The following is a 17,657-nucleotide window of genomic DNA, read 5'->3' on the forward strand; positions in this document are numbered from 1 at the left end:
GAAACAATATATCACATCCTCAGCTGCTGAAAGAAGATCGTGCAGGCAGACTACAAGCAGAGGCACAACACCGTTGCTCAGATGATTAATTGGAACTTGTGCCACAAATACCTTCTTACTGTGACAAAGAACAAGCCAGAAAAAGTTACAGAGAATTAACACGTCAAGCTACTCTGGGACTTCCAAATTCAGACAGACATAGTTTTGGAGCACAATACTCCTGACCCCACGATCATGTTAAAAAACAAAATATGGATTGTCGATGTTGCAATCCCAGGTGACAGCAGGATTGAAGAGAAACAACTGGAAAAGCTTACATGGTATGAGGATTTAAAGATTGAACTGCAAAGACTCTGGCACAAGCCAGTCAAGGTGGTCCCAGTGGTGATTGGCACACTGGGTGCAGTGCATAAAGACCTTGGCCTGCACTTAAAAATAATCAGTGCTGACCAAATTACTATCTGCCAGCTGCAGAAGGCCACCTTACTGGGATCTGCACGCATTATTCGCCAATACATCACATAGTCAGACACTTGGGAAGTGTCTGATGTGTGATCCGATACAACAGCCAGCAGAGTGTCTGCTGTGGACTCATCTTGTTGTGTTTCAAATAATAATAAACTTTATTTATACCCTGCCACCATCTCCCCAAAGGGGACTCGGGGCAGCTAACATGAGGCCAAGCCCAAAAATAGTAAACAGCAAAATAAGATACAAAACAACAGAAAATCAAACACAACAAAATGCATAATGTAACAAAATAAAATAAACAGTGCAAAATTAACATAATAAAATAAAACACAGAGGAGGCAAATGTGCAAGATAAAATGTTAAAACATTAAAACCCTGGGTGAGATAGGAAATAAAGTGTATTTGTAAGGGAGGGGCCCGAGAAGGAGGAGCAGTGGGGTTTGGTCTTCATTAAGGACAGGGGAAAGTGCATTGTGTGGACAACTGTAGATGGAAACAAATAAAATGGGTTGACTGGTCACTCTCTGAAGGCACAAAAAAGCCAAGTTTTTAGATCTTTCTTAAATGCTGCTCGGGTGGGGGCTTGCCTAATCTCCCCAGGTAGCAAGTTCCAAAGCCGAGGGGCCACAGCGGAGAAGGCTCTCTCCCTCATTCCCACAAGTCATGCCTGTGATAGAGGAATGGGCGAAAGGAGGGCCTCTCCAGAAGATCGAAGAGATCATGCAGGTTTATGGTAGGAGACGCGGTCACATTCAAGGCTTTATAGGTGACGACCTGCACAAGCAACACATTAACAGGTTGTGAGCCACTTTAGGTCTGGATCCAGGGAGAAAAGGGGAGTACACAAAATTATCATATCTCTACTACTGTGATTCAGTGGAATGAGAAGGATAACAACCCAAAATGTGGAAGGATTGTTTCAGTGTAATCCTATTTCAAAGTTGAGTTACTCCTCTTGAGTGTTAGTAAACAAACACAACCAACACATTAAAAGGTTGTGAGCTGCTTTAGGTCTGGATTCAGAGAGAAAAGGAGGGGTACATAAAATTATTATATCTCTACTAGGTAAACCTGACCCCGCTCCGCTGTGGCTCAGTCTGATATTGAATGAATGAGATAGTAGATAAAAGTATTGCTGCGAACATAGATTCAGCAAGAAAACACATCATTCAATACCCTGCCTGGCATTGCTGTGTCTCTGTGGAATGAAAGGAAAGAAAGAGAGGTTTTATACAGAAAACATTTTTTATTGTAAAACTAGTGGATTAACTACATTTTTTATTTGTCCGTTTCCTGCATAAACATAAAGATCTGAAAGTTTACTGACTCTGGAGTATCCGAAAGGGGCGAGGGAGAAAAATTGCTGGACACAAGTGGTTGATAAGGATGGAACTAGGATTAGTAAGGTTAAGTAAATAAGATACATTATATTGAGTGAAAATGCAAGTGGAATTTCATTATTGAGATTTGCATTACTCTACTTGTGTCTACAATTATTTATATATATATATATATATATATATATATATATATATATATACATACATACATACATACATACATACACACACACCTTGAGGCTATTGAAAAAAGGAATTGTTGAAGTCCAAAACACCCGAAGGACTGAAGTTTGCCCATGTCTGAGATGAAGTGTTGCTCTCCAGATGTTGAGAAACAACCTTCACCATTGCTTAAGCTGGGAAAACATACGAGCTGGAGTCTAACATCTGCAGGCTGCTTTTCCCCCATGCCAATTTAAACAGTACCTCATTTCAATTATATTTTGAAATATTTCCTTTTTAGGGATTGAAGCTTAATAAAGTTGGAATTTCATTCTAAGTATTCTTCCCTGAGTGCTATTAAAGGTTTTCTTGGTATACTTTCATGTTTTTCTATTTGAAGGCTGGTAATAGTAACAAGATGTGGTGTAATGTGTTTCCTGGCAAAACTGTGGTTTTGTTAAGGAAGTGAAGAACCGTTTAGAAATGACCTAAAGTGCTATGATAGCTAATCAAACGGCTCAACCTGGGACTCAAATATAGGACTGTTTGCATTTTGGTCATTTAATTTCAAGAAAAACTATTGCTGATAAAAATCTTGAACAGTAGTTCAGCCTATAACTATAAGACTAAAATAAATAAAGGGGTTTTTGTCCTTAGAGACTGTTTCCAAAAGACCTTAAGCATAATTTTAGTTTACAGCAGGTTTCAATTTTTGAACCAGTCTAAATTTGGTATCTTGTAATTCTGTTTTGATTCCATCCATCTGCAAAGTGATTTGGAAATGCAGAAGTGTATTGATTTTGCCTTGCTTTTATCATGAAACATTAAAATTTGGGATCAGTTCCTAAACAGGTTCTTATGTATTTCTATTTATATACTTATTCAATCTTTGATGAAATCTTAAATTTTACTGTTTTCTATCTTTTAAAGATTCTGAGACATTTAGTATAAAATTATCATTTATCTCATTGATGCATGGGCAGCCTGTACAAGACAATCATTCATTTGTAACCACCTTCTATACTTCTGACTTTTTCTTATCTCAGATCTAAAGAGCATGGATAAGAAATACAGTCTTCACAGACGTAGAGCTTCTTATGGCACTTCTCCTGAGTAAAAGAGGCATTATTTTGAAATGCATAGATATAGCTGGTAGTCGAGTCCATCAGAACACAATACATATTCACTATATCATTTTATAGCTCACTTTTACACTTAGTACAATGCAGGATACAAGTTCAGATAGAATTCTGGCATTCTAGATCTTCCTAGGACATTGATGACTTTGGTTAAGATCCAGTAATAGATTTCCATTGGGAAATGGAATTTGACAGAACTAGGAAGTAGAATCACTCCCTTTCTTAGGACCTTTCCACACAGCCATATAAAATCCCATGTTATCTGCTTTGAACCGGAATATATGGCAGTATGGACTCAGATAACCCGATTCAAAGATGATATTGTGGATTATCTGCCTTGATATTGTGGGTTATATGGCTGTGTGGAAGGACCCTAAGTATCCCTTCATCGCCATGTGCTTCAAAACAAGCCCAAAATGGCTGGGAAGTACTTCTGGGGTCAGTTTTTAGGTGGCATGGAGGGCCACACACTCATTATACTCTCAGATTTAGCATACATGTATGTTTTTATTATGTTTTATACTTCATTTCAATTGGATTAGAAGCGAAACATAAGCAGCATTCAACAAAGTGTTAAACAAAACTAACCACTTTAAAAATCGTTTCAATATTTGGTACCAGACAAAAATTGTGACCATGGAGGTAAGTGTGAAGTGCTGCGTGTTTATTAAAAATAAAAACACCAGTATAAATATAAAAAACTTTCAATGTTTGGAAACTGGATTTGCAGTAAAATTATAAAACAGTGCAAGTTTATTATTTACATATTTTCAGAAATAAACCACATATCTAAAGCACCAGTTTAATACTGAAGTTACCAGATGTGCAATAGAAATTCATCCTTTGTGAAGTCAACAGGTATACAGTGAAGTGACAGCAGAATTTGCTTTCAAATGTCCCTGCTTTGATCATCACTAAATAAAATAATAGCATGGTTGAAACAAGCTACATTTTCTCTGGAAATTTATTTCTGTCCATGATATGTTAATATATGGTAAAGGATATTTGCCACAGATCAGAACACCATGGGGCTTAATTGATGATTTTCTATTTCCTTTGTCTCCCGCCTACTTTCTTCAGGCTTCCAAGTAGTAGTTGAGGGGTATTTGGTTCATAGTCCTCTACAAACATCTTACTATCTACCACTTTTTTGTTTCTTAGGTTCACACTTTGCCATGGCTTTTCAGATGCTAGTGCTAAGTCTTCAGCTCATCCTCACTTCATAAGCTTGTGTTCTTAGATGAATAGGCTGCTGCTTTTGAGCTATGGCATTTTATGGCATTTGCACAGTTATCATGATGGCTAGAACTATTGGACAGATTATAAAGTTCAACAACTTTTTTCATATAGTACACACAGAACCGATACTCCTGTCTCTTTACTTAATACAACACATAGAAACATCAGTACATTTATAAAAATAAGTATTTTTATAGTTACAACACAATTATATCAAAAATCTGAGGATAGTTGCCCTGACTGCAGTATCCAGACTGCATCAATTTATGGATCTAAAATTCACTTTTTTTCCAGGTCAAATTATTAACTTCATGATATCTTATTTTTCTTTGCTCTGAAAGTGCTAATTTGTAAACAATTTATTACTCATTTCATCTATATTCCCAAGATTTTGTATATAACACCACTGTGTCTGAAACCATGCTAGCAATGTGGGCCGGGAGGCAAATTTTACCTTCTGTTACTCTGAAGCAGATCATCACTTCCTATGTGCTTTTGCTTTTGGTATAAATTGATAGGTTTAATTAAGTCAACAAAAGAAATGAAATTAACGCAAGCTGTAAGTGTAATATAATGTGCCCTATTACACTGATCTTATTGTCTTAAAGAAGAAAAGTCAACATTTCAGGCACGATAAACAACAGCATAGGATTGTTCGGCAAGGATGTTTCCGCCTGTACTCAAGAGCTCTCCTCACTTCCCCTTTAGCGTCTCCAACAAAATCTTCAACCTTTTGCACATTGAGTTCGATAATATCAAAGGTGTCAGCCTGTTCTTCTACAAGCAAGGCTACCTGCATAAAGAGTTCGTGGACTTCTTTTATCCGAGACTCCAGCTTCATCAGCTCTTTATGCCGTGTTTCTATCTCATTCATGGCTGAGCGAGCTCCCTTTGCATCAGACAGAAGGTTCTCAGAGAAAACATCCCACCTGCCTTGCTCAATGATGTCCTCGATCTGGTTCCCAGAGACATCCTTGCCCATGATCTCTAGCTGCCGCTGGATCCTCACCTTGCAGTTTTCCCGCTGGTTCATTTCAATCTTGTTGTATTCAAACATGGCTTCCTGAAATGCATGCATAAGATCTACGTAGTGATCCTTTGACACGCGGGTGATGATTGAATTTGAACCATATTTGGTTTCTGCATCTTCACTGAAATCTCTCAAGACCTGAAGTCGTCTATGGATATCTTCACCACGGGCTTTGATGTCTTTAGCTATTGAGTTTGCATCACGTTTTATGCTGCTGAAGCGGCGCATAGATGTTAGGAAGCGAGTATTTTGTTTACCCAGCCTCCTGACATCTTCCTTCAGATGGTGATTGTTTGTTCGGATTCCTTGAATGTCTTTGTAAAGACTTGCTAAGGCATAATCCGTCTCAAATAGTAGATTTTCGTGTGAGGATTGCACATTGTCCACAGCTGTAGAAGAATGTTGGTTGTAAAACCTAGCTTGCTCGTAAAGTTCAAAGAGTCGGTCTCTCATTTTTGCCTCTGGGAAAAGAAAAGAGAAATAAATGAAAACAGCAAACTTCTTTTACCTAATCTAAGTAGGTTTGAACAAGTTAGCAAGATTTGTATTCCAAATATCATTTCTGAAACTTCTATATCTGAGCATAATAATGTTCCTGATACATTACTGCACACTGTAAAGCTCATGTTATGATTCAAAATCCTGTATTTAACGATGTTATTACAAAAACAAAGAGGAAATAGTTATATCATGATTTCCCCCATAAAACAGATATCTTAATTCAAATAAAGAAGAAACTGAAGTTCTGATTAGTATCTAAACTTAAATGTTTTTCACCCAGTGATTTAAATGATGCCTTAACTCAGAAGCACTATTTCCAGTATGACTATGGTTTAAAGAAGGTATGGGCAAACTTTGGCCCTCCAGGTGATTTGGACTTCAACTCCCATAATTACTAACAGCCTATTGTTGAAGTCCAAAACACCTGGAAGGCCGAAGTTTGCCCATGCCTAGTTTAAAGGCACATCTGTGAAAAATATTAATGACATCAAAATTCTTTAAGATCTTTTTCATTTTGGGTTGGATTTTTGTTTTGCTATTTTTATATTGCTAAATCTCCTTAAACATCTCAACTTTTCTGCTCACTAAAATCATATGGCACAGGTGTGTGTCCTTTATTCATTAAAGTGGGAGAGGGAGAAAGATGTGTATAAAAGTGCATAGTTCAGATACAGTACAGTAATGGTATATCACTGTTAATCTACCCTTCAAATTTTAATAAATACATATTTCCCTACATGAAAATGTGAACAATAACTATAAGTACCTTTTAGAAACTTTAAAAGTTACTTTTTGAACTACAATTCTGAAGATTCCTGAACCAAAATAATTAAGGATCTCAGAAGTTATAGTAGAAGCTGATGTGGAAAACGTTGTAATAAGACTGTAACCAAAAAAATCTTGACATTCCTGTTTAGTAAACTGCCTCAGACAGGAAGGGCTTGAAATGCTTCATCTATTTTTAATCGTATTTCTCATATTACACACTTTGAATCTGAAAAATTCAAAACATCCAAATAAAATCTAAGCATCATAATTCAATTGGTAAAAGGGGAGAGCCGCAGTATTAATAGCCACAGGACCTAGCTTTATGGGGAAAAACAAACCTTTTTTTCTTCTTAATAAGGAGATGGGGTAGGTTACAAAGGAAGTATGATTATGATTATATTATAATAAAGTTCTTAAACCAGAAGGGGGTGGCTAGGATTATTTGACTAAACTCTGGAGGCTTATTACCAATAATGATTGGGAGGGCACTTGGATAAGAAGAAATTTTACTTCCCTCTGTTGCACATTTCTTTTTCCTATATGGCTTCATTAGGTTCTTCTGGCTCATGCTACAATGCCCACCCCCTATCAATAAGACACCCCACCCCCCTTTCCAGTGTCTGACAAAATATGCTTTCTCTAGACATTTTTTAGCTCCTCAATATTCTTGGGCCAAAAGCCCATTTCAATAAGCTTTGCTATTATGCATGCTTTCACGTATCCATTTAAAGTCTAGGAACATATCCCCTCGTACGGCAGCTGGTGATTTAATGTATTGTTTGTTTTTCTATCTAAACCAAACTATCATAGGTCAGGAAATCATGGAAAGCTTTGGCCAGTCTAATTTTTAACTCTTTTGTTTTGTAATATGCTACGTGGAAAGGAAATATGGCAGCCCAAGAGCTCCAAGTTAACTGCAGCTCATTAATGTTGGAGGAAGCCATGGTTTCCATTACAGTTGTACCATATCTGTGAACCCCTTGTAGAAAGTGTTGAAATGCATTTATATAGCAGCAGATAATTAAATATGCATTTGTGTGAACTAATAATAATAATAATAATAATACTTTATTTATATGTCGCTCTATCTCCCCGAAGGGACTCGGGTGGATTCCAAACATAAAAGGCAAACATTCAATGCCCGAATACAACAAAAATACATCCATGTGAACAAAATTTAAACAACCCAACATATAAACACAGAGAAGGCCTTTTCCTGCTTGGGATGGGGGTGGAACCAAGAGGAGGGTCTCCTCCGATGACCGCAGTGTTCTAGTTAGTCTATAGTGGGAGATGGGATTGTCAAACTTATCCTATGAACCTAGTTAGAACAACAGCAAAAGATTTATCCTAATGTCAAGATTACCATTTGGGATTACAGGTAAGATGATGGCTCATATGATTGAATGTCCTGCCAGAGTGAAATAAAAAACACTGGGCATCATGGAAAAGAATTCTAGTCTACACGTTTCCTTGTGGTGTGAGTTTTTCTGGACATGTTTCAAATTTCCAAAATATCTGAAGTCTGAAATTATGCAGCAAAGACAAAAGTATCACTTCTGCTCTCTTGTGTGAAACTGTCCTTGGTATCTGCCTAATTCTCAGATTTCCCAATAATAGTCACATCCTTTTTTTATTTCACTTTCACATACAGCATGAAAAAAGCATGGTCATTTGAACATCAGCAATGCCACTATTCTCTGTTGACAGATGCTATATAATAAATCTCAGTGAATCAAGGGAGAAGCAGTGTTTGCATCTAAGCACACTGAAATTCTCATTTTCAATAAAATTGTTGTGTTTTTGTATTAAATTATGGATAATCATGACAGGATTGAACCTAGCCTCTATTTAGGCTCGCATGGTTCCCTCACATCACTCCTTTTCTGATGATGAGTTTGGAAGTTTTCCATTTTAACATATTTTACTTGTGAAAATATCTGGATTTAGCAAACTGTGGCTATTTCAACTGTGCCTTATCTGAAACTAGCCAATATAGGTTACAAAACGAGATTGTTTCAACAAACCACAGTTAGCATTAGCCACAGGAGCCCCCAGTGGTGCAATCAGTTAAACCCTTGCAGGACTGCTGACTGAAAGGTTGGTGGTTCGAATATGGGGAGCGGGGTGAACTCCCGTCTGCCAGCTCCAGCTTCTCATATGGGGACATGAGAGAAGCCTCCCACAGGATGGTAACACCTCCGGGCGTTCCCTGGGCAACGTTTTTGCAGATGGCTAATTCTCTCAAGTCACTTCTGACATGAAAAAAAGCATTAGCCACAGTTTGGATGGTTTCCTAAACTGTGTTTAATTTAAAACAGAAGGTTTCCACTAAAATCAAAGGAGTTTACTCCCAGATGTGTATGCAGAACTATAGCTTTGAGGAGGAATTAATTTTCATAGTGAAAACCTTTCTCTCAGATTAATTTTACATCCAGCAAAAGACTGAAGGAACGCAAGAAGCTCATAGGTTTTTTTTGCTTTCTGCAATATAGGGAAGGAGGTGGGACAAGTTTCTCCTCTCTTCTCCCCAAACCCATCCCCAATATGAACACTACACTGGGGGAAAGGGAATGAAAACAAGGTTTAGATACAGTATATAATTCTTATCCAGTATATTGAAAGACCAAGTGAACATACATATACCCTGCTGGTTGTTCTTATTTTTAGTGTCATCTATTGCTTTACTCAAATCTGAACTGACATTCATTACCAGTGAAATGCCAATCATAAGGCATATCCTGTACATTTCCATGTTAAGTACTGGTTGACTCATAACAGCTAGGTATGTAGGCAAGATTACTAAGCACAACACTGTTTCACATTCAGAGTTCTATAACCACACTATCTAGGTATTCATGACACTATCGTTATAAGGCATATTATATCAGGTGATTAGAAATCTCATGACGGCACACACGAGTGGTAATTACTACATTATGAAATTCAGGTTACTACATGGGACCTAACACAAATTTCTTTCTATTACTGATCGGAAATTCTCAGGGTATCTCCAATTAATTTTCCTAATCACATTTTCCATGATGCATGGTATGTCTGTGCAAACATGTATAAGACACTACCATGCAAATACTGTGTGGTCATTCATAATCAGGATCATGTATTTTATTGTCATTATGATTGTATGTGGCATTGAATGTTTGCCTTTTGCTTTTGGAAGCCGCCCTGAGTCCCTTCGGAGAGAGAGGGTAGATTAGAAATAAAGTATTATTATTATTATTATTATTATTATTATTATTATGTAAAATAAGACAATGTAAAGTAAAACAAATACATGTAAAATATGACAAATTTATAAAATGAATTGCCAAAACCAGAGGAAACCCATTAGTTATGTCATAGGAAGTTCAAAAACCATTAAAGTGGACTTCTTTTTAAGGAGAAAAGAAGTTATATTGTATATTGATTTGTTTTTCAAACTGTTAACACTGCAATGGAAATTGTGTGGCCCTTCATATACTGCTGGACTGCTACTCTCACCACTATTTTCATTATTCTGGTTCAACAACGTATTGGGGGTGGGTACATGACTCTTTTTTTACAGCACAAAATTTACTTATTTCTACATCACTTTCTTGACTCCAGAGGGGACTCTAGGCAGTTACAAATTTGCCAAAAATTCAATGCCACACAAGTAAACAATAAAAAAGATAACAATCTAAACATAAAAGCAATTAAAACTCGTATTAATCAACCAAACAGATTAAAAACCATATGAAATGCCAAGTCATGATCTCATATCCATGTTTAATGTATTTTTTTAAATTGTATTTGTATTTTTCAAGGGTGAAACTACAGGGGCAGGGGAGGCTGTGAGGAGGAGGTTTTAAGTTGTATCTTTTTAGAAACCTACCAGTAAGTAAAATGGTGGTAGTGGGGAATTATGCATACCTGTTGAAAAGTAAGACCCACTGATTTTATTTAGGTGTTAAGTTAAACACTGTAGGTTAAGAGAGGCATCAATATAAAATTGGCTTTAAAGACAAAATGTCCTATCAAGCAATACAATATAGAGCCCTTGACCCTCATATTCCTCTGAACTAAAAACATGGCTTTTGGACCAAGCTTTTGGTTATTAAATGGGAGCAGTGCAATAAGAGACTATAAATAACATAATTATGACTTGGATCAGCCTTGGAATATGACCTGGATTGTGTGATTTTAATTGATGTTTCAGTGTTTATGTTTTAATTGGTTTGGATTTTAATAAATTTGTTTATTCATTGATATGTATGTATATGTATATAAAAGGGCCCACTGATGGTGCAGCGGGTTGAACTGCTGAACTTGCTAACTAAAACGTTCATGGTTCGAATCTGTGGGACAGGGTGAGCTTCCACTGTCAGGCCCAGCTTCTGCCAACCTATCAGTTCGAAAACATGCAAAATGTGAGTAGATCAATAGGTACCACCTTGGCGGGAAGATAACGGTGCTCCATGCAATCATTCTGGACACATAACGCCGGCTCTTTAGCTTAGAAATGGAGATGAACACCCCCACCCCCACCCCCCGAGTAGACATAACTAGATTTAATGTCAGGGAAAACCCTTACCTATATGTATATGCAACATTGAATTGTTGCCTTTGTAAAGCTGCCCTGAGTCCCCTTCAGGGTGAGATGGGCAGGGTAAAAGTATGGTAGATAAATAAATAAATAAATAAATAACCCAATAGAGCTCCAGCTTGACCTGACTGTTCCCAGGTCTGTATTCTTTCCTGGTTTCCAAGCTCACTGTTTCCTCATCAGTTATATTCTAGTACTATCTACTGGTTTTCTGTAGTTAAGAGCATTTTCAAAACAGTTTTTGGTGGAAATTATTGAGGACAGGAATGGAAGAATTCTCATTCCCATCATCACTAGGCAAAACGTAGATCTCTGCAGATGGTCAAAGAAGCTTAAATCATGTACACTAAATTGCATATGTGTTGGGGAGAGAGAATGTGTTATGTACAACGTCTGTCTTGAAGATGAGAACCTATGCTTCCCATGTTCCAGCTCAGAATCAGAGGCTTTGTGTGTGTGTGTGTATGTGAGGAGCAACTTGAGAATCTACAAATCGCTTCTGGTGTGAGAGAATTGGCCATCTGCAAGGACGTTGCCCAGGGGATGCCCAGATGTTTTACCATCTTGTGAGAGGCTTCTCTCATGTCCCCACATGAGAAGCTGGAGCTGACAGACGGGAGCTCACCCTGCTCCCTGGATTCGAAACGCCAACCTTTTGGTCAGCAGTCCTACTGGCACAAGGGTTTAACCCATTGCACCACTGGGGACTCCTTTCTTACTAAGTCAACAAAACACTATCTTGTTTAAGGGCATGCAGCTGTGACCCTTCCAGATGTTGTTGCACTATAACTCTCACCAGCCCTAGCTAAGCAGACACAATGACAGCTGCAGTGCGAAAACATATACAGGTTGATACTTGAAAATAAATATGTAATTCCCCAAAGAAGAGCTTTTTACATCTCTCTAGCCATTATTACAACTACAGGAGTCCTTCTCTATCCCCTTACCTTCTTAGGCTCAGTTGGTAGTGACAAGGGAGACAGCTCATCCCTGCAAGTGGAAGAATTGTTGTGTTACCAGCCTTTGCATATTGAACAAGACTGGGCTTTTAATTCTGTGTGATGGTGGTGTTAAAATTTAAGGGGTTTGTATAGAATTGATTTAAGGCATTTTTATATTTTTAATTATTTCAATGTGTAAAGCATGTGTTTTTTTTTTTAAAAAAATCTTATATTTATACTTCAGATGACTTTGTTACTGGGTTTACTCTGTGCTATTTTAATATGTTGTGAGCTGCCTTCAGTCCAAGACACCATATGAATCAGTCATGGGCCAACTTGGGCCCTCCTTCCAGGTCAGTGTTTCTCAACCTTTCTAATGCTGTGACCCCTTAAATTCAGTTCCTCATGTTGTGGTGACCTGACCCCAACCTGAAAATTATTTTTCTTGCTACCTCATAACTGTAATTTTGCTAGAGTTGTGAATCGTAATGTAAATATCTGATATTGCAGGATGTATTTTCATTCACTGGACCAAATTTGGCACAAATACCCAATACGCCCAAATTTGAATACTGGTGGAGTTGGGGATGGGGGAATGATTTTGTCATTTGGGAGTTGTAGTTACTGGGATGTATAGTTCACCTACAATCACAGAGCATTCTGAACTACACCAACGAGGAAATTGAACCAAACTTGGCACATAGAACTCCCATGAACAAGAAAATATACTGGAAGGTTTAGTGGGCATTGACATTGAGTGTTGGAGTTGTAGTTCACCTACATCAAGAGATCACTGTGGTCTCAAACAATGTTGGATCTGGACTAAACTTTGTATGAATACTTAATATGCCCAAATGTGAACACTGGTGGAGTTTGGGGGGAAACAGACCTTGACATTTGGGGATTGTAGTTGCTGGGATTTATAGTTCACCTACCATCAAAGAGCATTCTGAACCCTACTAACAATAGAATTGGACCGAACTTCCTACACAGAACCCCCATGACCAACAGAAAATACTGTATTTTCTGATGGCCTTTGGTGACCCTTCTGACATCCCCTTGGGATCCTCCCAGGGGTCCCGACCCCCAGGTTGAGAAACACTGCTCCAGGTATTTGGACTTCAACTCCCACCATTCCTACCATCCTGAGTCCCTTTCCTTTTCTCCCTCAGCCGCTTAAGCTGGTGGAAGTTAAACTCCAAAACACCTGGAGCAGCGTTTCTCAACCTGGAGGGCCCAAGTTGGCCCATGCCTGTTCTATAGCAAAGATGCACCCCAAGTTTTCTGTACATTGAACCACCAGAAAGAAAAGCTCTCACTGTCTCAATGTTAGAGGATTTTGTAATCCCAGATAAGGATTGCTCAACCAACCCATCAAAATAATAATAATAATAATAATAATAATAATAATAATAATAATACTGTCAGAGTTTTGGAGCACAATACTCCTGACCTCATGATCGTGTTAAAAAACAAAGTATGGATTGTTGATGTTGCAATCCCAGGTGACAGCAGGATTGAAGAGAAACAACTGGAAAAGCTGACACGATATGAGGATTTACAGATTGAACTGCAAAGACTCTGGCACAAGTCAGAAAAGGTGGTCCCAGTGGTGATCGGCACACTGGGTGCAGTGCCTAAAGACCTTGGCCTGCACTTAAATACAATCGACGCTGACAAAATTACCATCTGCCAGCTGCAAAAGGCCACTGTACTGGGATCTGCACGCATTATTCACCGATACATCAAACAGTCCTAGATACTTGGGAAGTGTCCGACGTGTGATCCAATACAACAGCCAGCAGAATGATCTTGTCTGCTGTGGACTCATCTTGTTGTGTTTCTAATAATAATAATAATAATAATAATAATAATAAGTAAAGGTAAAAGTTTTCCCTTGACATTAAGTCTAGTTGTGTTTGACTTGGGGTGTGTGTGTGTGTGTGTGTGCGCTCATCTCTACGACCTTAATAAGTCATTTCTATTGGCATATTATGTTATTACATAAACATTTTTATTTGATGGTGTCATGCGTCTTGTATTTTATTTTGTTTTATTGTAATTGCTTGGGCTTGGCCCCATGTTAGCCGCCCCAAGTCCCTTCGGGGAAATGGAGGCGGGGTACAAATAAAGTTATTATTATTATTATTATTATTATTATTATTATTTATTAAGCCAAAGAGCCGGCATTGTCTGTAGACACCTCCAAGGTCATGTGGCTGGCATGTCTGCATGGAGCGGCATTGCCTTCCCACCAGAGTGGTATCTATCGATCTACTCACATTTGCATGTTTTCAAACTGTTAGGTTGGCAGAAGCTGGGGCTAACAGCGGGAGCTCACCCCGAATTCAAACCGCCGACCTTTTGGTCAGCAAGTTCAACAGCTCAGTGGTTTAACCCACTGAGCCACCGAGGGGCTCCTAATAATAATAATAATAATAATAATAATAATAATAATAGCAACTCATAGAACTTTACCCACTAAAACTTCCCTTCTAACTCAGCCAGAAGTTTGAACCAAAGAGAAAGCCACCCTCATCTCCATGAAAGGTAGAGCAAGGAAAGAAGAAGAAGAAGAAGAAGAAGAAGAAACCCGAAGGCAAGGACTCACCTCCTGCGGCTCGGCTCCCAGAGGCGCGTTTGACCGGGCTGCCAACCCCGTTTCCCTCCCGCGTCCCCAGCCAGGCTCGCTTCGCCCCGCCCCCGGCTCCTCCTCCGCGAAGCCCATTGGTCGCCGCAGATCCCCTTCTCCATGGCCCCGCCCACTCCGAAGGGGATGAGGCAGGTGATGGGAAGCAGGCAGAGAGAAGGCTGACAGGTCTGTCCGGCTGCCTGGGAAAGAACTGTGCCTCCAGGGGACTTCTCCAGGATGGTGATGCCGGTGCCTGCCCACATTCCTGGAAGTTTTGCCCCAAGCATCAGTGCATAGCCAGGGGTTGACTACAGCCAGGTGTATCTATCTACATACTGCTCAATTCAGCTTGACACCACTTCAACTACCATGGCTCAGTGCTATGGAGTCATGGGGTTTGTAGTTGGTTGACTACAGGGGTATCGATCTTGATCAATGCTAGGGAGTCATGGGATTTGTAGTTGGCTGACTACATGGATATTATCTATCTTGATCAATGCTCGGGAGTCATGGGATTTGTAGTTGGTTGACTACAGGGGTATCTATCTTGATCAATCCTAGGGAATCATGGGATTTGTAGTTGGCTGACTACAGGGGTATCTATATTGCTCAATGCTATGGAGTCATGAGATTTGTAGTTGGCTGACTACAGGGGTATGTTGATCTATGTATATTGATCAATGTAGCTTGACACCACTTCCATCTGCCATGGCTTAATGCTATAGAATCCTTGGATCTGAAGTTTGGTGAGACACTGGCACTCTTATGCAAACTTTCTAAAACTACAACTCCCATAATTTCATAGCCCTGAGCCATTCCAGTTAAAGGACTGTCAAACTACATTATCTGGTCAGTGTAGATCAGTGGTTCCCAACCTTCTTTTGACCAAGAACCACTTTATGATTTATTTACTTACTTCATTTCTACCCTGCCTTTCTCAACCCTAGAGGGGACTCAAGGCAGCTTACAAGTTCGGCAAAAATTTGATGCCACACAGGTAAACAATAAATCACATCTCATAAAAATGTAAACAATCTAAGCATATAAACAATTAAATTAAAACTCGTAACAATCTATCAAGTAGATTGACCAGGGACCACTTTGATCAGGGACCACTCTCCAACATTAGTACCAAAAGGGTTACGAAACAGTTTTTGGTCAACTTTAGATTTGGTTTAGTTATTTGGGGTGCATATTCAGAAAATTGCATTGGATAGACGACATCAGCTCTGGTTTCCAGTACAAAACATATGCCATCCAGTAGTCACTATCTGCTTGCCCACAGAAAACCATATTTAATAATCTAGGGATGATATGGTAGTAGTAATCTTTTGTGGGTAATCAGCCTCTCCACTCCCGGCATCCCTGTTGCCTCAGCACTATAAGAGGGTTTCGCAAGACCAGTCGCTGTCATTGCCGCATGGTTACAAAGCAATAGTGTAGTAATGGTGAGGCCGCAGAAGACCATATTTTTGTTCTTGCAGACCACTGGTGGTCCATGGACCACAGGTTGGGAACCACTGGTGTAGATGCACTCCTAGAGCCTGTCTTCTAGCATAGTGGCTTTCAACCTTTGTTTCTGCAGATGTTTGGGGCATCATCTCCCAGAAGCCACAGTCAGCTTACAATCCTTAGGACCCTTCCAGACAGGCCCAAAATGTGGGACTTGTCTTGGTTTTTCCTGAGGCATCCAAATGACACCTCAGATAAAAGCAAATTAATCTGGAGAAAACTGGGATTTTCCTAATATGTTCTGTATTTTCCAACTTCCCTCCCACCCAGCTACCCCCCCCCCCAACACATCATTTTCACTTGTCAGGAGTACTCTGCAGAGGGGCCTGCATTGCCAGCAGACCCTTCAGGTACGGGTTCTTTGGGGAAATGGAGGGCTGGAGGGGAACTGAATGCCATCCCAAGTCAACCATTGGTTGACCCGGAATGGCATTTAGCCACCACCTAAAGAAAACCCCAGGGTTTGGGTTGGGGGTGGGGACACAAACCCAGGAAGAAGTTGGTTTAAATAACCCACTTCCTCTCAGATTTTGCCCTGTCTGGAAGGGCCATTAGGCAATTGTCAGGAATTTTGGGAACTGAAGTCCAAAATACCCGAAGGACCAAAGGTACCTTTGAAGCCACTAAAACCTAGGGCAAAGCTGTATGCATTTTGAGCATCAATAGACTAAGCAAACAAAATGGTCTGCTAGGTTGTATTTCTAAGAAAATAGCATCAGTCCAAAACACATAAAAGAGCAAAGGCTGGGAAGCATTGTCCTAGGAGGTACTGAAGTACATTACCATCAGCATTTGCCTATGTTTTATTGGACAGGATCGGGATTTATAGTGACTTTAAAAGATTCGAGAGCTGGGCAAAAACTAACAAAATGAATTTCAACAAAGAGAAATGTAGGATACTACACTTAGGGAGAAAAAAAATGAAATGCTCAGATACAGGATGGGTGAGGCCTCACTCAGCAACAGTCCATGTGCAAAAAATCTTGGAGCCTTAGTAGATCACAAGTTGAACATGAACCAACAATGTTATGCAGCAATTAAAAGGCCAAGGGAAGCAATGGTGCCTCTCTATTCTGCTTTGGTTAAACCTGACCTGGAAAACTGTGTCCAATTCAGTACCACAATTCAAGAGGGCTATTGACAGGCTGAAATGTGTCTAGAGGAGGGCAACTAAAATGATCAAAGGCCTGGAAACCATGCGCTATGAGGAATGGTTTAAAGAGCTGGGTATGTTTAGCCTGCAGAGGAGAAAGTTGAGAGGTGACATGATTACCATGTTTAAATAATTAAAAGGATGTCATAAGGAAGAGAGTGTAGACTTGTTTTTTGCTGACCTG

At 39.3% G+C, this 17,657-nt stretch overlaps 1 protein-coding gene across 1 annotated transcript; it reads right to left on the bottom strand.

Annotated features, from left to right (window-relative positions):
• Positions 1 to 3,835: 3,835 nt before the first annotated feature.
• On the bottom strand, positions 3,836 to 14,842 carry STX11 (syntaxin 11). The gene is made up of 2 exons (XM_060775472.2): positions 14,788 to 14,842; positions 3,836 to 5,842 (listed from the first exon to the last, which is right to left on the bottom strand). The coding sequence occupies exon 2, from the start codon at positions 5,832 to 5,834 to the stop codon at positions 4,968 to 4,970; it is 867 nt and encodes a 288-aa protein (XP_060631455.2). The 5' UTR covers positions 5,835 to 5,842; positions 14,788 to 14,842; the 3' UTR covers positions 3,836 to 4,967.
• Between the last annotated feature and the right edge of the window lie 2,815 nt (positions 14,843 to 17,657).

This window comes from Anolis sagrei, chromosome 1 (genome assembly GCF_037176765.1).
Source record: "Anolis sagrei isolate rAnoSag1 chromosome 1, rAnoSag1.mat, whole genome shotgun sequence".
Classification (NCBI taxonomy): domain Eukaryota; kingdom Metazoa; phylum Chordata; class Lepidosauria; order Squamata; family Dactyloidae; genus Anolis; species Anolis sagrei.

Coding starts and splice junctions, on each gene's coding strand:
- STX11 (XM_060775472.2), bottom strand. CDS start 5,834: ATGAGAGACCGACTCTTTGAACTTTACGAGCAAGCTAGGTTTTACAAC.